Source organism: Poecilia latipinna, unplaced genomic scaffold, assembly GCF_001443285.1.
Source record: "Poecilia latipinna isolate Pla-1442-1.1 unplaced genomic scaffold, P_latipinna-1.0 Scaffold580, whole genome shotgun sequence".
Classification (NCBI taxonomy): domain Eukaryota; kingdom Metazoa; phylum Chordata; class Actinopteri; order Cyprinodontiformes; family Poeciliidae; genus Poecilia; species Poecilia latipinna.
The window spans coordinates 1,400-27,145 of NW_015113196.1; the positions used below are offsets into that span (position 1 = coordinate 1,400).

Below are 25,746 nucleotides of genomic sequence, written 5' to 3' on the forward strand. Positions count from 1 at the left end.
GTGACGAGCCGTTCAGAGGACTTTACTCACACCAACCCCGACACTGAGGATCTGCTGTGTCTTGTTTTCACAGCAGAAACTACATTTATCATTAAGTCATGTTCAAGTTCAAACAAATATAAGCGTAAACGCATTCTGCTAATACCACGCAGGTCCCTGCACACTGTTGGTCAGCAGGCTAAAAGGAAGGCTTCTGCACTTTTGACACACTTACAATTAAGACGTATGCGCTTGTTTGAAAATATTTCAAAATGCAAAATAATAATAATAATAATAATAATAATCATGCCATGACAAATGTAATGATGGTGTTTATCATTGTTTCAATATATTTTATCTGCAGCTGGTATAATTCATGCATTTATTTTATTATTTTTTTTAAGAAAATGAACTGGATCATGTCATACTTTTTTTTATTTTTTATACGTCCTTATAAAACTCGTCATACTGTGAGAATCTTATACGAGCCCAAGGAGTAATGTTTACTCACACCCACTTATCAATGAGCATCTCGAGGACTTGGTCTTTTTTTCCCTGGGACAGTTTAATATCTGGATGAGATGGGGATTCATCACAAATCAACAAACCTGAGATTATGCATTCCTCTAATTAAAAAGAATCACTGACACATTGTGATCTAGAAATGCCACTCTGAACAACGCAGCAGCCGTGACCCTGAAAACCTTAGAACTCCCATTTATCATTAAATCCTTTTAAGTTCAGACTTAAAAGTTTTTGAAAAACTGCCAAACGTCCAAGTGCATCGTGTTTCCTGACAAGTGCCGGTTAAAAGCTCAATAGTATAAACCACAAAGCAAATTTCCTGTAAAATATTAAGCCTCCCCGTTGCTACGATTACCTAACATTCAGCTTCCTTTATGAGTGTTGAGATGAGTGTTGTAACTATTGCAAACTGTGGGAGAACCTATTATGGCGCATTCACTGATCATGAACAGAACATTTATTTATTTTTGACTGTCAAAGAAGACGTTCAGGCCCTTCAGGCTAACAAACATCTGATTCTTGTCACCAGCTGATTTTTCTGCATGTCTCTTGGGGGGAAAAACAAAACAAAAAAACAACAGGTGTAAGTTGCTCAAACATCCAGAACCTAAAGGCCGTGTGTTCACCTGCATGCAGCCAGAGCAGAAATAGTTGGACTGATGAACTGATGATGTGGCACTACTTTGTGAAATCCCCCCCTAAGTGTCCTCTCAGAATCAGAGCATCGTTTTTGGCTTCAAACGTGAGCAGAATTGGCCGAGCGTTGTGCATTTGGAGCAGGCAAACTCAAACTTGAGAAAGCTTTTAGTGTATTAATGTCGCTCCAAAATGAGACACGAGAGCGGAGCTCTGGTCTACCATTACTAGAGAGGAGATTGATCGGTAGAGTGCTGGGAGGGTATGCGAGATGCATTAGGGATTCGGACAGAGAATCCAGTGACGGAGCCCCAGATGGTGTGTAATTATTATTCCCCCGTCACTGTACGAGAAGCGAGTGAGCTTCGTTTGAAATGCGAGCAGAAAACACATCCGAGGGGACACACGCCCAGATTTCTGGAAAGTCGGTCACTTCATTTTCCGAAGTCAGAGAAATGGCTTTCTTCTGTGTGTTGTCATGGGGGGAAAGCCGAGGCCTGAAGTAATGGCTCTCTGTAGGCAGCGCCGTTCAACATGGTTGCTGTTTGAATAGGCTGTGGGAGTTTTAGAGAGGGATGCAAATTGTTGATATGGAAAAAGGCACAGCCCGGACAAAAGACTTTGTGTTTTGTTCCAGTCAGTCAGTCGGTCAGTCGGTCGGTCATTATGTCTGTCTTGTGTTTCAGCGTTAAAGACGGATCTGAGTTTGATGGGGGATTCATGCCGTCCCCTTCCCCAGTTTTCTTTACACTTCTTTTCATACTCTGTTTATTTATGAGCTTCGAGCCAAAAAACAAGCGAGTGTTTGTTTTGTTGACGTTCGGTGTCCTTCGCGCTTCCTGAGCTGCTACAGAAACACGGCTCGGTCCGAAGGAGGCGGCCATCTGTTTTTCAGAGCCACTTGCTGCAGTTTGAGTCACCTCTTTGTGCAGCTCTTATTAATAGCATAGAGGCGCATTCAATTACATGCCTTAGTTACACTTACAACTGTATTCCCATTGATTTCTCATCGCTCACTGTAATTTCACTGCTTTCTCTCTCACGGCCATTTAAAATTAAAAAAATCTTTGCGCTGAATCTTTTCAAGGCTACATCACAGTGCGGACATGCACGCCATTATAACGTTGACGCCTATGCATTTCAACATTCAGTGTATTTTGAAAAGCAGTGCATAGTTGTGACAGGAGAGACAAGGTGTCATGGGTTTCAAATTTCCTGTCATGGATTTGTTGTTACCCCCTTTTCCTCTGATACCTCTAAATAAAATCCAATGTAACCAGTTGCCTTCAGGGACAGTCGGTAAAAAGGGACACCAGTCTGTGACTTGGCTTCAGAATATAAATTTTGTAAAGGCCTCAGAGGTTTGTCGGACAACACAAACATTTTGCCATACATTCAAAACGCTGTGCGGTTGAAAACTAACTCTGACAAAATGCTCTGAACATTCTGTCTTCACCGTGAGACACGGTGGTGGCAGCATCATGCTTCTGGAGCAAAGTGCACGATAACATCAGAAGACTTGAGACTGGGATGACATTCACCTTCCAGCAGGACAATAACAGTGAACATGCAGCCAAGGAAACGGTTTAGATCAAAGCATATCATGCGTTAGAATGGCCTAGTCAAAGTCCGAATCTAAGTATATTTGAGAATATATAGTAAGACTTTTTAAAAAAGAAAAATTGGCAAAACTTTCTGCATGTCGATCTGTACATTTTGGAGCCTTTAACAAAGGAAATTTGTCTCTGTGCTGCAGTGATTCAAAGGGACTGAATACGAAAAAGTGCCACTATTTTCAGCTTTTCACTTGTAAAAATCCTTTAAAACTGCAGACCGCTTCCCTTCCAAGTCACGTTTATGCAGTATCGTTTGTAGAGCAGTCGCTAAAACCTCATACGATTCCTTAAATCCCGTGTTTGTGTATTTGCAAGCAAGCAAACATTTGGAAAGGTTTAGTATTACAAACAGTTTGCGCTCCAGTCTGGGTCACCAAATGGAACCGGTTAGCTGGTTGTGACCCTGATCCTATTCCCGTCTGCCTCTGCTCCCGTCTTGCCCAATAAAACGGCATTTTCTGGAGGACATGAAGTCACGGGGCGTCTGGGAAAACTGGGCATAAGCTCCTCAAACAGGTCAATGTGTAACACTTGGCCCGCTGTGGAGAAACACCTGGTTTGTTCAGCTCAGAACTGGTTTAAACAGAGATTTCCTTCTCTGTTGACCTCTTTCTTGGGAAAGAAGTGTGCAAAGACATGAAATAATAATAAAAAGTTTTAACGCTTTCTCTCTCAGTATTCAAAATTGTCTTTCTTTTTTTCTTTTTTTCTTTTTTTTTTTAGGTTCTGGAGAGCTTTAAGATCATGGACTACAGTCTGCTGCTGGGCGTGCACGTCCTGGACCACAGGGAGGTGGGGGAGCCGGGCCAGACGGGGGGAGACGGCAGGAGGAACGTAGGTCAGAGAGTGCTTTACTCCACGGCCTTGGAGTCCATCCAAGGAGACGGCAAGGCGGCCGAAGTTGTCACCACTGACGACACGTAAGTTTGTTCAGCTGGCGGGGAAACGCACGCTCGCAGATGCTGCGTTCTGAACACACACCCAGGCCCTCCGCCTCCATCTGCGTCTCCGTCCCAGAGACGGCGTTACGCAACCGTAACGCTCGCGCCTCGCCCGCCCCAGGGCACCGAGCGTGCGCGCAGACGGGCCCTCGCATAACCATAGCTACGCAAAGACACAAACACAGCCTCCGTTCTGCATATTTACAGCAACACACATGAATGTAAATAGTATAAGGGCCTCTTTTACAAACACTTGTAAAAGTGAGGCAGCACACTGGCTTTATTTGAACAAGACTTGGAGCCTCACAGAGGAAACCCTAGCTGTCCTCTCACCGCTCTTGTTTTTCTCCGCTTCAGGATGGGCGGCATCCCGGCAAAAACACACAAAGACGAAAAGCTGCTCATCTTCCTGGGCATCATAGATATCCTGCAGTCGTACAGGTACCGGTCCTCTTTAAATCATATCGCTGCATTATTTTCTGGAACTTTGCTTTCTGACTGTTTTGCTGCAGTGTTTGATTTCTTGGAGCTAAAAAGTGTCCACACACGATAATGACTCACCGTGACAGAGTTACAGCTTTTAAAGATGCCAAACCTCCCATGTTGAGTTATCACAGGGGAAGAGCTACAAGACATTTTACCATAAACCTCCAGCCATCAGGATTTACTAGGCCTCAGAGGACCATCTGTCTTATCTATTTACTAATTGATTCTTTTTTTTGTCCTGGAAGCAAAAAAAAAAAAAAAAAAAGTCTGGTAACAAAGGAGAAAGCCCAATTGATCAACAACAACAACAACAAAAAAGGACGACATAAAGCTTCATCAGCCTCTCTAATTGACGCGACGCTCTCTGAGTGGGTGGAGAAGGATAAATATGTCCAGCTTTTATTACAGCTAAATGTTTCAGATCATAAAGGGGATTTTATCACCAGATAGCCTGTTGAATTACAAATTTCTATTTTCTAAACATCAGTATTTTAGAAAAATAAAAACAACAATCCGAACCATCCTAACCCCATGTGAAAAAAATAATTGCCGCCTAAACCTGCCACAGATTCAGGATGGAGCAAACCAGCAGTGATCTCCAGTGGATATTTAGGATGTTTTTCATCGACGTCTTAAGTTGGAACTTGGATCTTAAAATGATATTTTTGTTATTTATGGGGCTGTGGGGCCAGGTTAGCTGCTAACAGACCACAATAAAGTGTTTATTTCCTTTTTTATGCCTTCAAACTTTGCATCTGCACATTTACTTTCAATTTAATGAAAAGTACTCAGAGTTTTTGCTTGTCTGCTTTCAAGCGATTGGCAGCCATACGCAGCTAATATGGTGCCAATCTGAATTCTGGTGAGAAGGACAGATAAACCACATCGTCCAGCCTGATGTACTGCTGTTTTTAAAATGTCTTTAAAATGATAAGGGAGTCTGCTGAGGTGGCATCAGCTCTAAATGATATCAGCACTATTGTATTAGATGATTGAAACTTTTGCTTATGATGGAAATTAATCTCATACTCTTGGTTTGAGGTTCTTCCAAAAAAAAAAGACATCTCAGTCGATCGACTTCAAGGAGAATTTATCGAAGAAGAAACATTTGTGACGAAACTCTTTTCTTGTGTCATCTCTCCTCAGATTCATGAAAAAGTTGGAGCATTCGTGGAAAGCCTTGGTGTATGATGGTGTAAGTTGACACCCTGCAAGAATCTGAAACTGCTGCTTTCATGAGTGAAGCCCTTATTGAGCCTACTGAATAAATGTTTCTTTTCTTCTTCTTCCCATGCCTCCCCTTCTGTAGGATTCGGTTTCTGTCCACCGGCCCGCGTTTTACGCCAGCCGCTTCCTTAAGTTCATGAGCGTACGGGTCTTCAGGAAGAATCAGCGTAAGTCTGCGAGTCGACATGCTAATGCAAAGGGAACGGGTGAAAAGAGCCAGGATTGGGGGGAAGCAGGAAATCCTGACCTGATAAAGACGGGGAATCTGAGGGCAGATCTTATTGTGTATGTTAGGGCATTTGTGTGCCGATGATTACAGGATCTCCTTTCTCTCAGGCCATCGCAGCAAAGAGAACGCTACCTTGTGAAAGAAATGTCTTTGGCTCCAGGACTGGTTCATAAAATAAAGATTTCTATGGTGATTTAGCAAACAAGAAGGAGGAACCCGGAAGAAATGCTGACTGGAAACAAAAGCTTGGAGAGCAAACAGACTCTGCCAACAGAGTTAAAATGTCTTTCTGGCGAGCCGAGTCTGCACTTTATTCAACTTAGGAACTAAACCAGTCTGTGACAACAATTGTAATTCAAATAATTATAATTCTGGCAGCGTTCAGATANGGTGTAGTGATTTTTTGTTTTTTTGGTTTCTCCCCCCCGGTGGGGGGGGGGGGGGGGGGGGGGGGGGGGGGGGGGGGGGGCTATTTTTAAATGTGTTTGGATTTGAGTGAGGTCAAGCTGGAGAGATTGCTGTAAATTCAAACAACCTTTATGCCACTTACTATCTTACATGTTGACATTCCCAAAGGTTCCCTAATTTCATTTGTGAAAGTTTTCTTGAGCAAAGTGTCCAGAGTGACATCTTGCTTTCTGGAAAGCCACTGCTTATTTAAGTTTTCACCTAGCTGCATGAGGAGGCAGACAAACCTTTTCCCCAAAGCTGAACAGTTTTGAGATAAAGGCAAGAAAATGTGATTAAATAAAGGGTTTTAACTCTATTTTAACATGATGGTATGCTATTGTTTAACCAGACAACAACAGCTGTGATGTGTCACTCATTAGCACCGACTCGAGGTTAAGAAGCTACCTTGTTAGCATGCTAGCAAGTTTGACTTGATTCTAGCGTTGATAGGGGAGACAAAGCTGATAAAAAACCAAAAAAGAAGCTAATTCTTGCTGTGACAATGAAACACCCCCATCACACATCTTTTAATTATTTAAAAACATTTACAAAGTTTATATCTTTGTTCATACGGTAATCTAAAAGCCGTCAAACAGATCAACATCTTCGGGTAAATTCCAATCAAAATGTTTCGGTTGCAGTTGAAACCAGTCATTTGAATATTTTATTACCACTACATTCACAAACAATTACGCTTAGTTAAGGTTCTGATAATATTTAACTTAATCCGCCAACAGTCATTTCTGCAGTGCATGAACATGCAGAAAGAGTTGGAGCCTCAGCTCTGTGTGTGTGGTGTGTCATTGTCATAGTCAGGGCTTCCTGCGCTCGCCTTCTGAACGGGAAGCAAAGTGCCCTCTAAGCAAAATCTCAGTCCATTTCCATGAGTAAGCAGCTAACCCCGCAACCCCAGGGGGGACCTGAACACAGGAAGGGCTGTCAGAAGCCAAGCAACAGAGGGGTGAAGGGCGTGGAGGGAATCAAAAAGGTTTTTTTTTTTTTTTTTTTAAGGGGGCAGGATCACTTCCTTTTTTCCATCGAGAGCTTAGATATTACGCATTTTAGCAGGTCAGAGTTGAGCTGGAGCCAGAGCGATAACGAGAAGAAAAAGGACAGATTCGCATTTGAGTCACACGGGACACTTGTAGCAAAACGCCGGCTGTGCCGTCTTCCTTTTAAGTCTCCTTCCCTCCGCAGCTCCCCCCCCCATTATGCTGCAAATGCCAAAACAGCATTAGGCATTAATAATTAATGTTGAACTCGCAGAGATTGAAACAGAGTAGGCTAATGGCAGTGTGAGTTGTGCGTTGGTGCCACTGATGTGATGGGGTTTGTAATTAGTGCGTTACAGCGAGACGAACACAGCGGTGACGAGCCGTTCAGAGGACTTTACTCACACCAACCCCGACACTGAGGATCTGCTGTGTCTTGTTTTCACAGCAGAAACTACATTTATCATTAAGTCATGTTCAAGTTCAAACAAATATAAGCGTAAACGCATTCTGCTAATACCACGCAGGTCCCTGCACACTGTTGGTCAGCAGGCTAAAAGGAAGGCTTCTGCACTTTTGACACACTTACAATTAAGACGTATGCGCTTGTTTGAAAATATTTCAAAATGCAAAATAATAATAATAATAATAATAATAATCATGCCATGACAAATGTAATGATGGTGTTTATCATTGTTTCAATATATTTTATCTGCAGCTGGTATAATTCATGCATTTATTTTATTATTTTTTTTAAGAAAATGAACTGGATCATGTCATACTTTTTTTTATTTTTTATACGTCCTTATAAAACTCGTCATACTGTGAGAATCTTATACGAGCCCAAGGAGTAATGTTTACTCACACCCACTTATCAATGAGCATCTCGAGGACTTGGTCTTTTTTTCCCTGGGACAGTTTAATATCTGGATGAGATGGGGATTCATCACAAATCAACAAACCTGAGATTATGCATTCCTCTAATTAAAAAGAATCACTGACACATTGTGATCTAGAAATGCCACTCTGAACAACGCAGCAGCCGTGACCCTGAAAACCTTAGAACTCCCATTTATCATTAAATCCTTTTAAGTTCAGACTTAAAAGTTTTTGAAAAACTGCCAAACGTCCAAGTGCATCGTGTTTCCTGACAAGTGCCGGTTAAAAGCTCAATAGTATAAACCACAAAGCAAATTTCCTGTAAAATATTAAGCCTCCCCGTTGCTACGATTACCTAACATTCAGCTTCCTTTATGAGTGTTGAGATGAGTGTTGTAACTATTGCAAACTGTGGGAGAACCTATTATGGCGCATTCACTGATCATGAACAGAACATTTATTTATTTTTGACTGTCAAAGAAGACGTTCAGGCCCTTCAGGCTAACAAACATCTGATTCTTGTCACCAGCTGATTTTTCTGCATGTCTCTTGGGGGGAAAAACAAAACAAAAAAACAACAGGTGTAAGTTGCTCAAACATCCAGAACCTAAAGGCCGTGTGTTCACCTGCATGCAGCCAGAGCAGAAATAGTTGGACTGATGAACTGATGATGTGGCACTACTTTGTGAAATCCCCCCCTAAGTGTCCTCTCAGAATCAGAGCATCGTTTTTGGCTTCAAACGTGAGCAGAATTGGCCGAGCGTTGTGCATTTGGAGCAGGCAAACTCAAACTTGAGAAAGCTTTTAGTGTATTAATGTCGCTCCAAAATGAGACACGAGAGCGGAGCTCTGGTCTACCATTACTAGAGAGGAGATTGATCGGTAGAGTGCTGGGAGGGTATGCGAGATGCATTAGGGATTCGGACAGAGAATCCAGTGACGGAGCCCCAGATGGTGTGTAATTATTATTCCCCCGTCACTGTACGAGAAGCGAGTGAGCTTCGTTTGAAATGCGAGCAGAAAACACATCCGAGGGGACACACGCCCAGATTTCTGGAAAGTCGGTCACTTCATTTTCCGAAGTCAGAGAAATGGCTTTCTTCTGTGTGTTGTCATGGGGGGAAAGCCGAGGCCTGAAGTAATGGCTCTCTGTAGGCAGCGCCGTTCAACATGGTTGCTGTTTGAATAGGCTGTGGGAGTTTTAGAGAGGGATGCAAATTGTTGATATGGAAAAAGGCACAGCCCGGACAAAAGACTTTGTGTTTTGTTCCAGTCAGTCAGTCGGTCAGTCGGTCGGTCATTATGTCTGTCTTGTGTTTCAGCGTTAAAGACGGATCTGAGTTTGATGGGGGATTCATGCCGTCCCCTTCCCCAGTTTTCTTTACACTTCTTTTCATACTCTGTTTATTTATGAGCTTCGAGCCAAAAAACAAGCGAGTGTTTGTTTTGTTGACGTTCGGTGTCCTTCGCGCTTCCTGAGCTGCTACAGAAACACGGCTCGGTCCGAAGGAGGCGGCCATCTGTTTTTCAGAGCCACTTGCTGCAGTTTGAGTCACCTCTTTGTGCAGCTCTTATTAATAGCATAGAGGCGCATTCAATTACATGCCTTAGTTACACTTACAACTGTATTCCCATTGATTTCTCATCGCTCACTGTAATTTCACTGCTTTCTCTCTCACGGCCATTTAAAATTAAAAAAATCTTTGCGCTGAATCTTTTCAAGGCTACATCACAGTGCGGACATGCACGCCATTATAACGTTGACGCCTATGCATTTCAACATTCAGTGTATTTTGAAAAGCAGTGCATAGTTGTGACAGGAGAGTGAAGGTGTCATGGGTTTCAAATTTCCTGTCATGGATTTGTTGTTACCCCCTTTTCCTCTGATACCTCTAAATAAAATCCAATGTAACCAGTTGCCTTCAGGGACAGTCGGTAAAAAGGGACACCAGTCTGTGACTTGGCTTCAGAATATAAATTTTGTAAAGGCCTCAGAGGTTTGTCGGACAACACAAACATTTTGCCATACATTCAAAACGCTGTGCGGTTGAAAACTAACTCTGACAAAATGCTCTGAACATTCTGTCTTCACCGTGAGACACGGTGGTGGCAGCATCATGCTTCTGGAGCAAAGTGCACGATAACATCAGAAGACTTGAGACTGGGATGACATTCACCTTCCAGCAGGACAATAACAGTGAACATGCAGCCAAGGAAACGGTTTAGATCAAAGCATATCATGCGTTAGAATGGCCTAGTCAAAGTCCGAATCTAAGTATATTTGAGAATATATAGTAAGACTTTTTAAAAAAGAAAAATTGGCAAAACTTTCTGCATGTCGATCTGTACATTTTGGAGCCTTTAACAAAGGAAATTTGTCTCTGTGCTGCAGTGATTCAAAGGGACTGAATACGAAAAAGTGCCACTATTTTCAGCTTTTCACTTGTAAAAATCCTTTAAAACTGCAGACCGCTTCCCTTCCAAGTCACGTTTATGCAGTATCGTTTGTAGAGCAGTCGCTAAAACCTCATACGATTCCTTAAATCCCGTGTTTGTGTATTTGCAAGCAAGCAAACATTTGGAAAGGTTTAGTATTACAAACAGTTTGCGCTCCAGTCTGGGTCACCAAATGGAACCGGTTAGCTGGTTGTGACCCTGATCCTATTCCCGTCTGCCTCTGCTCCCGTCTTGCCCAATAAAACGGCATTTTCTGGAGGACATGAAGTCACGGGGCGTCTGGGAAAACTGGGCATAAGCTCCTCAAACAGGTCAATGTGTAACACTTGGCCCGCTGTGGAGAAACACCTGGTTTGTTCAGCTCAGAACTGGTTTAAACAGAGATTTCCTTCTCTGTTGACCTCTTTCTTGGGAAAGAAGTGTGCAAAGACATGAAATAATAATAAAAAGTTTTAACGCTTTCTCTCTCAGTATTCAAAATTGTCTTTCTTTTTTTCTTTTTTTCTTTTTTTTTTTAGGTTCTGGAGAGCTTTAAGATCATGGACTACAGTCTGCTGCTGGGCGTGCACGTCCTGGACCACAGGGAGGTGGGGGAGCCGGGCCAGACGGGGGGAGACGGCAGGAGGAACGTAGGTCAGAGAGTGCTTTACTCCACGGCCTTGGAGTCCATCCAAGGAGACGGCAAGGCGGCCGAAGTTGTCACCACTGACGACACGTAAGTTTGTTCAGCTGGCGGGGAAACGCACGCTCGCAGATGCTGCGTTCTGAACACACACCCAGGCCCTCCGCCTCCATCTGCGTCTCCGTCCCAGAGACGGCGTTACGCAACCGTAACGCTCGCGCCTCGCCCGCCCCAGGGCACCGAGCGTGCGCGCAGACGGGCCCTCGCATAACCATAGCTACGCAAAGACACAAACACAGCCTCCGTTCTGCATATTTACAGCAACACACATGAATGTAAATAGTATAAGGGCCTCTTTTACAAACACTTGTAAAAGTGAGGCAGCACACTGGCTTTATTTGAACAAGACTTGGAGCCTCACAGAGGAAACCCTAGCTGTCCTCTCACCGCTCTTGTTTTTCTCCGCTTCAGGATGGGCGGCATCCCGGCAAAAACACACAAAGACGAAAAGCTGCTCATCTTCCTGGGCATCATAGATATCCTGCAGTCGTACAGGTACCGGTCCTCTTTAAATCATATCGCTGCATTATTTTCTGGAACTTTGCTTTCTGACTGTTTTGCTGCAGTGTTTGATTTCTTGGAGCTAAAAAGTGTCCACACACGATAATGACTCACCGTGACAGAGTTACAGCTTTTAAAGATGCCAAACCTCCCATGTTGAGTTATCACAGGGGAAGAGCTACAAGACATTTTACCATAAACCTCCAGCCATCAGGATTTACTAGGCCTCAGAGGACCATCTGTCTTATCTATTTACTAATTGATTCTTTTTTTTGTCCTGGAAGCAAAAAAAAAAAAAAAAAAAGTCTGGTAACAAAGGAGAAAGCCCAATTGATCAACAACAACAACAACAAAAAAGGACGACATAAAGCTTCATCAGCCTCTCTAATTGACGCGACGCTCTCTGAGTGGGTGGAGAAGGATAAATATGTCCAGCTTTTATTACAGCTAAATGTTTCAGATCATAAAGGGGATTTTATCACCAGATAGCCTGTTGAATTACAAATTTCTATTTTCTAAACATCAGTATTTTAGAAAAATAAAAACAACAATCCGAACCATCCTAACCCCATGTGAAAAAAATAATTGCCGCCTAAACCTGCCACAGATTCAGGATGGAGCAAACCAGCAGTGATCTCCAGTGGATATTTAGGATGTTTTTCATCGACGTCTTAAGTTGGAACTTGGATCTTAAAATGATATTTTTGTTATTTATGGGGCTGTGGGGCCAGGTTAGCTGCTAACAGACCACAATAAAGTGTTTATTTCCTTTTTTATGCCTTCAAACTTTGCATCTGCACATTTACTTTCAATTTAATGAAAAGTACTCAGAGTTTTTGCTTGTCTGCTTTCAAGCGATTGGCAGCCATACGCAGCTAATATGGTGCCAATCTGAATTCTGGTGAGAAGGACAGATAAACCACATCGTCCAGCCTGATGTACTGCTGTTTTTAAAATGTCTTTCGGTGATAAGGGAGTCTGCTGAGGTGGCATCAGCTCTAAATGATATCAGCACTATTGTATTAGATGATTGAAACTTTTGCTTATGATGGAAATTAATCTCATACTCTTGGTTTGAGGTTCTTCCAAAAAAAAAAGACATCTCAGTCGATCGACTTCAAGGAGAATTTATCGAAGAAGAAACATTTGTGACGAAACTCTTTTCTTGTGTCATCTCTCCTCAGATTCATGAAAAAGTTGGAGCATTCGTGGAAAGCCTTGGTGTATGATGGTGTAAGTTGACACCCTGCAAGAATCTGAAACTGCTGCTTTCATGAGTGAAGCCCTTATTGAGCCTACTGAATAAATGTTTCTTTTCTTCTTCTTCCCATGCCTCCCCTTCTGTAGGATTCGGTTTCTGTCCACCGGCCCGCGTTTTACGCCAGCCGCTTCCTTAAGTTCATGAGCGTACGGGTCTTCAGGAAGAATCAGCGTAAGTCTGCGAGTCGACATGCTAATGCAAAGGGAACGGGTGAAAAGAGCCAGGATTGGGGGGAAGCAGGAAATCCTGACCTGATAAAGACGGGGAATCTGAGGGCAGATCTTATTGTGTATGTTAGGGCATTTGTGTGCCGATGATTACAGGATCTCCTTTCTCTCAGGCCATCGCAGCAAAGAGAACGCTACCTTGTGAAAGAAATGTCTTTGGCTCCAGGACTGGTTCATAAAATAAAGATTTCTATGGTGATTTAGCAAACAAGAAGGAGGAACCCGGAAGAAATGCTGACTGGAAACAAAAGCTTGGAGAGCAAACAGACTCTGCCAACAGAGTTAAAATGTCTTTCTGGCGAGCCGAGTCTGCACTTTATTCAACTTAGGAACTAAACCAGTCTGTGACAACAATTGTAATTCAAATAATTATAATTCTGGCAGCGTTCAGATACATGTTGATGCTTCCGCTCCATTTCTGACCATCGTTGTTACTCTTTACAGTATTTCATTCGACATATTCCCATTAATCAGGTCTATTTTTTCAAGAAAACAGTTTTTTTTTTCTTTTGTTGCTCATAACCATAGGGAGTCATGTTATGTGGGTTTAGACATATCATTATCCATATATGGTAATGGTTCCTGTTATGGAGAGATTTGGCCTCAAATGCTGTTTCTGTGTCAGAAATGTGTTTTTTTTTTTTTTTTTTTTTTTTGCTTTGAAAAATATTGGGAAGGCATACTAACATTCTTTGTTTTTTGGCCTGTAAATATATTTGACCTTCAAAAATGATGAAGGTCAAATATGTACGACTCCAGCCATATGTTTGCTCCGTCAGGTTGTTGAAAGGAGCTGATAGATTTTCTCTGTTATGAGTCGTATGAAGATCTGGAGCTGTTCATCATGTCAGTGTAACTTTAGGTAAAAATGGGAAGCTGCACTTCTTATTTAGGCGACAGGAACAGATTTTATTTCATGTCCTGCTTTGGGGGAACATTTTTATTTCCCTTTAACAGTTAAAATCTGCTGATTTTAAGGCTTCAACTCTGTGTGACCTCTTCATCTGTCACGGTCTTCCCCCCCTCGGCTTCTGACTCCTGTGAATCTCTTACTTTCTAACCCTTTTTTTCCCCTCCATCCCTTGACTTTAATGTGCCTTTATTTTTTATTTTCATTTTTGCTCCACAGCAATTCGATTCTCCCCCTCAAAGAGGACTCGCACCTCCATCCCTGCTCTGAAGTCGTCCTCACAGGAGATCCTTTCATCGCAGGCGGACGAGAGGCGCGAGGACGAGAGGAGGGACAGGCTGGGAGGGGCCCGCAGCCTGGCCAGCCTGGATGGACAAGGTACACAAAAAAAAACATGTGATACCTTTAATCGTTTTTTTCTCCCCGCCCCCCACAAACAATCTGGCAACATTCAGGCGTATTTATAGAAGGGCCTCACTGTTGTTGAAGTTCGCTGAACGTTCAAAACTCTTTCCTTATCCTCGTCTAAACCATCTTCTGGTTTACAGTTGTGACCTTTGGTGATGTCTTGTTTCGTTGTGACTGGAGAGTCTTTTAGAAATAGTTGAGGGCCATAAAAACATTTCCTTGCATTCAGCCATAAAGTGTTCTGCCTCTGGCCAAACCGTCACAGATTAATACTCTGTTAGGCCTGCAGGAAAGAAAGCAGAACCTACCTTGTCAATTGTATCCTCTTGGATGTACCACATGTGTATAAAACCTGAAAAAGTTGAGAGTTTTTCAGCTTTCCTCCTCTGCCGTATGCTCTATATCCTCTGTGACCACAGACTGACCCCAGATCAGGGAGTCGGATGAATCAAAAGGACGATAAAATAAAGTGCAGCAGCTGCAGATGACCTTTGTGTTAAACGAGTTGATTAGGCAAAGAGTCGCCGGAAGAAACAAGGGCGTGGTGCTGACAGAGATATCACACAGTCATGCATAGTCTTTCCTTTACTTTATTTTATTTATTTATTTTTTTACTTTACAGCTGAGGGGCTCTCCCACCCGAGTCCCCAGCTGTGATGTAATGCACAACAGAGTAAATTTAATTCTTCCACTTCCTGGTCTGCTCTTCATGGTTTCTGGATCGACCTCAAACAAGACGTTTGTTTCACTCTGATGGTGGAGTCGTAGAGCAATGCGTCAGTGTTATTGGAAGCAGATTATTAACCTCAACTTTTATCGGCATCCCTGGTAAAGACATAATAAATCCCTCAACCGGTATCAGTCATTTAACCCTGTAGCATAATTTCACGATGACAATAAAAAGGTTCACCTTCGGTTCTTTGCATAATATCTCAAGATTTTCCAGATTTATGCGCTCTCCCTTATAATCTAGACTTCTCTTCCACCCCAACTGGAATTTAGGATTATTTTTCTGTTAAAAGACCCAATAACAAACAACTCTCAATTCGTTGGGAGAGATTGTTTTATAAAATACCTCGGAGTTAAGAGTATAAAATACTTCAAGGAATCACTAAATTGGTTGCCAAGACGTTCAGGTGGATTATTTTCTCAGCTGTTTTGAGCCACAACTGCAAAAGTCCAAGAAAGTTGTTGATGAATCTGATGACCAACACCCATCCCAACCACCTGTTCACGGAAAACATTGATGAATCGTCTCTCATTTCTGTTTGTCCCTCACATTGATCCTTTTTCTTCAATCTTGCATCGTTTGCATGGTCTACATCGTCATTAGATGATGGTTCCACATTGTGGAGGCCGTACTTAGGAAACTGATTTGCGTGTTATTCTTCTCCGTGTCTTCAGCTGTCTTTGGCTCGTTCCTGCGTCCCGATCTGGTCCCTGCCAACCCGTCCTTCTACGACGCATCCTCCATGGGGACGATCTCCTCTTCCTCTATCTATGTCAATGTGGAAAGCCAAACAGGAGAGAGGTAATGTCCGTGCTCCGCCTTCCTTTCTGTTCCTACTGCTGCACACCCAGGAGACACTTTATTAGGTTCACAATGCTAGTTCACTGTTGGAGCTTCTTTCACTTTCTGAAAATGCCTTATTTATTCATGTCAGAGATTCGATAAGTTGTCAGGAATATTTCCGGAGATCATGATTCATATTGACATGATGGCAACAAGCAGATGACACAAGTAGTCCATTCTACCAAATTGGATTAAGATCTGGTGACTGGAGGTCCATGAAGGACAGTGAATTTATCGTCATGCTCAATAAGACGGGATGATTGTTTCACTCCAAACCACTGAGACGATGTGAGCTTCAGCCTCAGTTTCCAGGAATGACTTGATTTAATGAACTTGGCAACATTTATCCGAAACACAAACTCTTCCAGAACACCAAATGGACTCTGGTGTCGGGGTGGCTGGACGTTGTTAATGTTGATAAAAGATTAGGAGGAGCGTCTCGAGAGAAACTAATCACTGCAGATCTGTTGCCCCCTCAAACGTTGTGAAATCAGGCAAACAATCCCAGCAATAGTTTCTCATTAACAGGTTTTGTTACGCCTTCGTCTCCTCGATGTAAAACCCCGCCCCTCTGGCTGAAGGCCATTTAACGTCCCTCTTCCCAGAAATCTTTTTTCCCCTGTCCTCGGTGTGCCTGTTTGTCTTTCACCTCTCCTCCTGTGCGCCCGCGCCGGCTCTGCCGTGCTCTCTGAGGCTCCATTGTGGGACTCGCCTCTCTTCGTCGGTCACCTGCTGCCGCCCTCGCATTGTTCTCCTGGCTGTTTCCATAAATATTTAAACAGCAGGCTTTGATACAGTTTTAACCCGGCAATGTCAGGCCAAGCAAAGACCGAGACAAAGCAGAACAAGCGGCGCGTTGGAGGCCGCACATCAGCCTGTTGCAGCAGTGGCCATGTCGGATGTGTGTGGGTGTGTAAAGTTGCTGTTTATCTGTTTTGCCTTAATGAAGCCAACGGTCTCTGACTAAACTCTTTACAACACTCTACCTAGAATTCATTTTCACTTTGAAAATGAACCTAAAGGCTCCTCATCATGTCTGTCATAAAGCGATCACAACACATTCCTGCATTTATCAGGGAGTCACCTGATGTCCATGCTGAGAAAACGTTGTTCTTGATGCCATCTAGTGGTTGAAGCAAAGAGACCTGGGAAAAAAAAATTGACGTGGTAATGCGAAGGTCAAGGTATTTTTTCGGGGGGATCTTTTTAAATATATATTTGGATTCTCTTTGTTGCTAATATTTAGAGGTAAGTGTCTAAGTTGCAAAGAAACCGGTTGTGTAGTCTTTAAAAATCTCTTTGAATAATTCTGGTTGGATATTTGACTGTTGGGAGAAATAGTGGAGCTCGTTTGAAAAGCTTGGTTTCATTGGACAGACCCGTCGTTTAAGCACATTTCACAAATAATCAAAATCTTAATGCTTTACTGATTCAAACACCAGATTTGATCTGTACTGGTGTCTTTGACACCCAACAGCGTTTCCATGTTTCAGCTCTCCAGCTGTTGATTTGAGGTAAATTTGGAGAATCTGGAGGTTGTCTAAACATCCCCACTGCATGATGCTGCCACCACCTTGCTCAACAGTTCTGACGGGGTTTTCCAGTTCAAAAGCCTCCTTATGTTTCTTCTTGTCATTTTGGAGGTATTTCAATCTTTGCTTCATCTGACGATCGGAAACATTTCCCCCCCAAAAAGCATTTGGTTTTTCCATTTTAAACCCGGATGAAAGAGACATTTGTGTCATTAATGAATGAATGAATCAATCAAGTTCATTTGTATTGCACATTTCAGCAACAAGGCCGTTGAAGTCATAAATGAACTTCAAACCAGAAGTGCATTCTCCCAGGTTGAAGTTAACACACTCTGCTGCCTGGTGTGTGTTATTTTTGACCGACTGATTTCTGTGCCAAATCTTTTCAATCCGTAGCGAATTGGTTCATTTCCGACACCGTGAACCTTCCTGAACCCAGACGTCGTCTTGTGTTCAGTCCCTGCCTACGGTTGGGTTTAGCTCATTTCTGAGGAGTATTCCAGCTTGCTGTCTGTTTCGGACGGTGTTTATACAGCTGCTTTCAGGTCAGAAAATAAACTCTGAGCAAAAGTTCACCTCTAAATGTGTTGTCCTGTTGCAGGGATGATGTTGCATCCAGCTCTACGTTCACGCTGGAGGACAGCGCCATCTGCCTCACCTCGGAGCAGAGCACCGTAGATGTGGACATCGACCGGGACGACGGATCCGTTCTCGACGTGTATTTGGTACGTTGTAGTTTTGATCACTATGGGCTTACTCTGAAAAGCATTTTCCTTATTTTTTATTTATTTTTTTTTTTACAACTTTGTCGTCAGAATTTATATTAATTTCTGTGACAAAAATCAGGAAATATGTAAAAAAAATAAATAAATAAAAGTAGGTGGCAGCAGAGTGGATGGTTACAAAGGAGTGATGGTGTTTACCTGTCTATTCCAGTTTCTACGTCTATTTTAAGTTTTCTGGCTCTGGAACGTATGTGCTTTTAAAAAGTTTTTGTTTTCTTCTCTACAGTAAAAGCTTTACACCCCTCATTTCCTCCTGCCACACACAAGACAATCTCCACACTCCATCAGATGCTCCAGGCTGGAAGTCGGTCTCCACGCCGAGTTCTGCTCCATCCTCAATGCCATTTGTTGTTTGCCAATTCCAAAGGAAGACCCCTGAACGCCTCTCTGGTTAACGGACCTCTGCACAGTTGGAACAGTACAAATGTGGCATCTTTTAAAAAATGTGCTGAACTTCAGATAGTGTTGCTTTTCTGGATCGTGCATCAAAAGCAGCACTATTTAGTTTTTTTTTTTTTTACATGTATTTGTTTTTCATTGTGCTCACCAAGATTTCATAGTGTATCTAGATATACGAGGATATATGCATAAGGAAATGCTAGATTAACGTCATACATTTCTTTTCTGGTGGCCTGAAAGACTTTAAATCTTCGCTGCAGCACGAGCTGCTGGTAAGAAATGTTTACAGTGAATTCAAGGAAGCATCAAGACTGCTTCACGAAGGACCGACTCGCCTGAACAGACTTGATCACGAAGCTCCTGAGGCCAAACACGGACTGCGATGTGGCCAAATGTTCCCAACAAGGCGGCCGTTTGTGTCGTTTTGGAGAAACACGAGAAAAGACCGTTTGTCGATCTTGTACCAGACACTTGCGCTTGGCAAAAAAAAAAAAAAAGGCACTTTTAACACTGGTTATGATTGCTTTAAGAAATGTTTTCTCTTCTCTGAGGACATTGCTTAGGTTGGTGGTTTGCAGGACAATAAGCACAGAGTTGGATGTGTGAAAATGCACTTTTTTTTTTCTTATTTCCTCTACAAATGCACATGTGTTATCATTGATACTACATGTAGAAACGAAGGAACAAACACTGTGGATCATGTACTACTAGTTTTGTGAGGTTGGCCTCGCGACTGGAGACGGTTCTGTTCAGGAAAAAGTACGTCGTCCCGAAGAAGTCGAGACGTCCTTACCGCTGTCTGATACCTCAAGACTGTAGCCAACTGTAAATGTTCAACTCTACAATCAAGACAGATGAGAATAATTTATTACACAACTCGTGATAATTCACCATCTGCTGAGATAATAATAAACACTTTAAATCGCTGAATGTAAAGAAGATGCATATTTATGTACAGAAAAGCTTCCTATAAATAAACTTCTTTAAAATTCACTGAGTGGCCTTAAGGGGAAACTTCAAGTGTTGTAACGTGATCAGTCTGGGTTTTTTTTTTTTTTGCTTAGACTGGAGGAGAGTGTGTTAGAGGTTTTTGTTGAGGCACCAGCCTTTACTAAAGACTCTACCTTTGCCTCATCCCTACCCTCATCATTCGCTTTACCGTCAAATTACGGAAAATAAAGGCGGCATCATGGTTTGGGAATGTTTGGTGGCGTCTGAGCTTAATGCGCCTCTGTGATTTTGAAGAAAATATCATTAAAGACAATATGTTACAAAAGGATGCAACGCCTATTGAGGTTAAATCTTTTTTTTTTTTTTTTTTTTTTTTGGCTGTTTTACGAAATACCAGAAGAAAAACTACATTTAAAATTTTGAAATAACAAAATATTTCAAATAGTCCATGACACCATGAACTTGTAACATTCATTTAGCAACAATGAAAAATGCCACACCTACACTAATCATATGACGGTAGAATAGAAAATGATTAAAAAAAGTGTTAACATTTTATAAAGTGCAGAGGACTCCAAAGTAGGTCTATCTAACGTCAGTGGTGAGCTACATGGTTACCACTGCTGTGAAGTTGCCATCAGTGCCAGCAGACCCTCCGACCACCTCCAGCAGGTAAAATGTTTAAAGTGCCTTGCCCGACTGAGCGGGGATTCAAACCAGCGTCCCACCTACTGCAGGACAATGTTTCTTTCCCTTTTGCTTCTCAGCAACTTAATGGAGGTCTGTTTTCTACACTTTCTTCTCCCTTTTGTGTTGTTGCAAAATTAAAAGCTCTTCAGTCTAGTAGTACAAGTTCAAGTTTTTTTTTCTTTCCTTTTAATCTATTAAAAAGCAGACCAAGTCTATATTTTTGTAGCCGTTTCTTTGAAGAATGAACAAACCACCTAATTTTACTGAAGTTCTATTTTTCTTATTTTGAAAAGTGGCTTAAAAATGAGTTTCTGTAACATCGATATTGCACCCTAAAGAAACCAGAAATGGGTGAGTTTTAAAACAAGCCGAGTCGATGAGTGTTTGAAATACATAAAAGTTTTAAAAAGTGTCACCTACTGCGACTACAGCAGTCCTAATGACGTGGTTGAATTACCCCGCCCCCCCAGCTGAACACAGAAACACAAAATTTAAAGTTGGCTCATTGAAATTTCAGTATTAAACTACTGCAATAATCGCAGATTTCACACGTTTTCCCACATTTTTACCAAAGGGCTCAGACAGTGTGAAGAGTGGCTAGTTTCCATAAACAGTACACTTTTATTCAGCTCTTTTGTGTAATAATTTTACTTTACAGAACATTGTCAAATGCAAATACACTTAGTGCAAATAATAACACTTCAGATGTACAACTTAGAAATATACAAAGTCTGTAGATTGTTGACAAAATACAATTAAAAACACTAATTGTATTCTTCAGATGACAGAACACGATCTAGTTTGTGTTACCAGCAACAAAAACAATAATCCAGAACCGCTCTAAACCTCTGAGCTCTAAGATTATTCAATCTGCGGGCGAATTTCCCAGCCGCGCAGATCAGCTGATTGAGGAACTCCCAACGCTTGCTGGCGTTAAACACAATCTAAAAGTCATGAGGTACGATGACGTGAAATGTCGACCCATCACTCCCTCGCCGCCCCCCCCAGTCTCAATGCAGTGTTGATAAATGCACGTCTGGTGGCTGTAAAGTAGAGAAATCTAGAACGTTTTAAGGGTCACCCTGGTGTCTAAGGCATTCTGGGGGTGGTTCATTTATCAGTCAAGTGGCAGGATGCCGCTGCACCGCAGTGTGGCGAGTGAAATGTAAATTCTCCACAACTGAGAGGCCAAGATGTGAACGATATTCTTCCCATCAGTTAATAATTTCACTTCTGTTGGACAAAGGCATATCTCGTTTTCAAACTTGACAAGTGGAAATGGCTTTTAGTGCCCAGCAAACAATTTAGAAAACAAACAAACACAAAAATAAAAACGGGTGTGTAGAGTAGATCTGATTATCTCTCAGCGAAGGAGAGGAAACTTCCCATCACACACCGAAGCTGATCGTATGCAAATGTCCCTCTGAAACACTGAGCTGGAGGTTACAGACAAATGATGATCGCAGCTTAGCATTTTCAGACCACAGTTTGGCCATATTATCAGTTTAGCATTTAAAAAATAAAAAAAATTAGAAACGATCCAAGACGAGTTAATAAGCAAAGTCTCTCAATCTCCCACAGAGCCCGGCTAATTGCTGTCATCAGATTCAAGCGTTTAACAGTCGATTCACATTTGTCATGTTGGTAAACTAACTGAAAAGTTACTCTCTGTACAATACATTGTGTCTATGTGCTCTCCGAAAAACTAGTTTATAACAATCTAGAAATATAAAGATTTCGAAGCTGTGAGCTCTGACCCCCCCCATCGAACAGTAAAGAGTCGTCACAAGAAGGGGCAGGGCAAGGCAAGAAAGGGGGAAACAGTGGGCAGCTGCTCCTCTCTTGTGGTAGTTTTACTTTAGCAGCAGCAAAAACAAGTAGCTGTAATACTAGTGATTGTAGCACACCCAAAAAAGTCCAGGAGTAGGTAATCATAAGAAATTTACAAAACAATTTACAAAAAAAACAACAAAAAAAAAAAAAACAACAACAACACAACAAATCAATAGCATTTCAAAGACTTCTTCAAAAACTTTTGAACTGACTATTAATGCACTTTCATGGCCACCGACTTGGAGGCAGCCAGTGAGTTGCAGCTGGGGTGGAAACTACTGAGGTGTTAAAGCTCGCTCGTCTTCAGGGACGTCCTGATCATGTGCAGTCCTGCTGGAAAGTTGGGTAAATGAAAGGAGAGTGGGCCATGTGGTTTCTGACAGCGTGCTGAATGAAGGGCGTCAAACCTACGGTGGGTGAGCCTGACACAGTTAGGGAGAACGAATCAGTAAAAAAATAAATAAAATAACTGCAATTAAAGAGGATGTTGGCTTTTTATAATTTTTTTTTTTTTTTTTTTTTAAAAAGCTAAGTGTTTGTTTCAGATTACCTCCTAGTGTTCAGAAGAGGATGGGGTTCCCAGCCGTTTTTTCCTGAACGTAGGAGGTGAAACGTTTGAGGAACTTGGGATACTCTCTCTTGGCGACGGCTCTCAGGACTGAAGCCGGAGCCCAGCCTCCAGGGTTTACTGCAGCCACACACAGGAGGGTTACCAGCTCACTCTGCAATTCCTCACAATTTGTGACCAGCCATTAAGAATGGATAACAGTAAATCAGTGCGGCGCAGGGCGCCCTCTAGTGAAAAGAGGAGGAACTGCTCTCTTGCTTCATAAACATTCAGCCCCTGAAGTCAGAACCGACGCTCCAGCGAGGAAGCTTTTAGCTGCAGCCTCTTTGTTTGCAGGAAGCGACGGGTCAGATGGGCTACAGACGTCTGGGCTGGGATTTCAGAGAAACAATACTACCCAGAAAAATATAAAGTATCTTACTTTATATGGAAAACGTGGTACTTTAAAAGTGAAACTGGTCCATTGTTCCACTACACGAAGTGATTAGTTTCAAACATTTGTTATAATTTTGAGGATTACAGTTTACAGGAACTAGAAACCCAAAACATAGGTGCTCAAAAATGTAAAAAAAAAAAAGAAAAAAAAAAGTCAATTCCAAATTGCCATGTTTGCAGTTTTAGATTTATAGAGCGGTTTAAAAGCCAACAAGCTGTGCAGACAAACGCTTTATCAATCCTCCTCATCATCTGAAATGATCAGATAATTGTGTCTTCACCAGAATACAATCGAACACCATCTTTGTTGCTGCTAGGCAGCTGACGATGAAGCAAAATCCAAGAGATTGCTCTCTTCCGACAGGCAGCTACAACTGACAACCTAACCCTACAAAGAACCAAATGACAAACATTTGGGTTTTCCTTCAATGTCAACTATTGAAAATCAAATTTAAACAGCAAACTTATGAACTATATTGCTATTTGCAAAAACCTAATTCGTTTTTGAATTAGCTCTTTGAAATAAATGCACTTTTCACTCTTGTTCTAATATAGCAAAGTTGGACATGGGATTCATAAAGTGATAAAACATGTTTTACTTTTCAATCATCAACCAAAACATGTAATCTCAAACTTACACTTAAGTGATTTTCTCAGGCAAAGAGTCACGCAAAGCAAACTGTACACTACGTCATGCTACTTAGCATCTTTCCGTTTGCTGTTGTAATCCCTGAGATGAAAACCAGATGGCTTGGAGAGAGAAACTTACCGTTGGCAACATATGTGATCTTACAGAGGATGTTATCTCTGCTTATCTCTTTGTCCCCCTCTGGTGGGCTGACCAGCGTTTGGCAGATCATGGCCACATTGATTTTGGCACGAACACACCGGTTTGTGGGCTGGAGGTAAAACAAAAACGGTGAATGCAAACACTCCCAGGCTCCCAAGCTGCCCTGTGAATAGTAGGGCTGTAGTGATACAGTAATCTTACGATACGATACGATACATGATATTCTGTCCACGATACGATATATATTGCAATATTCAGCAAACGATACAATTCAATACACTTTTGCAATTTTCTGAAAGATTTTAGAGCGAAAGAGTGATTCTGGTGACATTTTGTGACTGCTATAGAGTTGGATTGAATTCATTTAACTGAAAACTGATTAAAAGCACCAACTACACAATACCTGGCTCTGGTTGGACATGGACACAGACTTAAAGTTGACAGCTGGACAAAATTAATCAAAGAAGTGGTGAGAAAACATGTTTCCTTTAATTGAAACAGCACAAACTGTAGCTTTACAAATATTTGTAAAGTAAATAAAGTGCACCAAGTACCCTGTTCTGAATAGGTTGATACCTTTTTAACCTTGACACTTAACATCTGAAGGAATCACTCTAAGTCTGATGACCTAATCACTCTCCCGGCAAAGCAAGCAGTGAGTGAACAAGGTGACAGTTGGATGTTACGATACTTGCAGATGAATATCGATTTTTTTTCTAGGAAAGAAAATATCGATATATATCGCAAAATCGATGTTATTACACAGCCCTAGTGAATAGTTTAGGTTAACTATTGAGCCTACATTAGGAGTCGACTAAAACTAATGCATTTTATCTGAGACATTTGAGTTAAAAAAAGCAAATGATTAGCACGAAACACAGCACATCCATAACTAAAAAAAAAAAAAAAAAAAAACACATTCACTATTTTGCACTCCTATGTACAGCCTTAATTTTACAATTTACCCCACTAATGCAAATGGAGTAGAAACCACAGGCTGAAACCTCAACACAGGCTGAGAACATCTGACTGTTAACGTCCACATGCATGTCTGCTTTACAGGAAGAGTCAAGTAACCCAACCCGTGACTTCCTCTAGAATATACGCATAATTAGACAAAAAACATACCATCAAAATTATATCCATATGTAATATTCACATATTACATATGGTCACAGGTTGAAAACTTGCATTTAGAAAACCTCTGCATGGCTCACTGATATAAAGTGAATTACTTTGGTGATAATGTTGTTGAGGAATGCTCTGGTGTTGTGCGGATTGGAGTAACATCTCCACCGCTGAAAGGATTTAGATTTTTTTTAATTGCAGTTTTTGTCGAAGGTAAGCAGACTGCCACACAACGCTTTTAAATCCCGGCGTAGAGTGCAGGTTTGCTATGTCTCTGAGCTACTGTCCTCAGACCACAGTTCTCCTGATATTCTTCTCCTCATCAGATAAATCACAACATAAGCTCTCACACATTAAATGCTGCATTGCTGTCACTGCTTTCTTCTTCTTCAGTGGACACTGTCTTCTGCATCACTGCCTGATTTCCAAACGCAGCGTCATCACTCCTCTGCAACTTTCAGCTGGCTCAGCTGAATTGTGGCTTTTCTACAGTTTTTCCCTATTTCTCAATTTCAGTCATGGAAAAGAAGACAACTGTTGTGGGCCGCAAGAAATGAATAAAGGTGACAGGAAATGATCACTTGTGAAAATGATGGTGATACGTGTCCTACAATAACACTCAGACTCCCGACAGTTTTAGCTTTAAAGTAATTGTT

At 41.8% G+C, this 25,746-nt stretch overlaps 3 protein-coding genes across 9 annotated transcripts in view; 2 read left to right on the forward strand and 1 right to left on the reverse strand.

Annotated features, from left to right (window-relative positions):
• Positions 1-3,464: 3,464 nt before the first annotated feature.
• LOC106953434 (phosphatidylinositol 4-phosphate 5-kinase type-1 beta-like) lies at positions 3,465-6,002 on the forward strand. Its single transcript, XM_015042198.1, has 4 exons — positions 3,465-3,676; positions 4,055-4,138; positions 5,330-5,378; positions 5,493-6,002. The coding sequence occupies exons 1-4, from the start codon at positions 3,501-3,503 to the stop codon at positions 5,721-5,723; spliced, it is 540 nt and encodes a 179-aa protein (XP_014897684.1). The 5' UTR covers positions 3,465-3,500; the 3' UTR covers positions 5,724-6,002.
• Positions 6,003-10,920: 4,918 nt separating this feature from the next.
• Positions 10,921-19,688, forward strand: LOC106953418 (phosphatidylinositol 4-phosphate 5-kinase type-1 beta-like). Its single transcript, XM_015042174.1, has 8 exons — positions 10,921-11,132; positions 11,511-11,594; positions 12,785-12,833; positions 12,948-13,032; positions 14,218-14,376; positions 15,811-15,937; positions 18,113-18,236; positions 18,523-19,688. Exons 1-8 carry the CDS (start codon positions 10,957-10,959, stop codon positions 18,523-18,525), a joined length of 807 nt encoding a protein of 268 aa, XP_014897660.1. The 5' UTR covers positions 10,921-10,956; the 3' UTR covers positions 18,526-19,688.
• Positions 19,689-20,934: 1,246 nt separating this feature from the next.
• The window catches only part of cert1 (ceramide transporter 1), a 28,779-nt gene continuing 23,967 nt past the window's right edge, over positions 20,935-25,746 (reverse strand). For 5 of the 7 annotated variants that reach the window (XM_015042166.1, XM_015042170.1, XM_015042167.1 and 2 more), the window contains 3 exons: positions 23,942-24,071; positions 22,720-22,857; positions 20,935-22,591 (listed from right to left, as the gene is read on the reverse strand). In XM_015042166.1, coding sequence (XP_014897652.1) covers positions 22,730-22,857; positions 23,942-24,071 — 258 coding nt within the window. In that variant the 3' untranslated portion in view covers positions 20,935-22,591; positions 22,720-22,729. Of the gene's footprint in view, positions 22,611-22,719; positions 22,858-23,941; positions 24,072-25,746 lie in introns of all 7 variants that reach the window. The other 2 variants (XM_015042169.1, XM_015042168.1) reach the window with 2 other exon arrangements.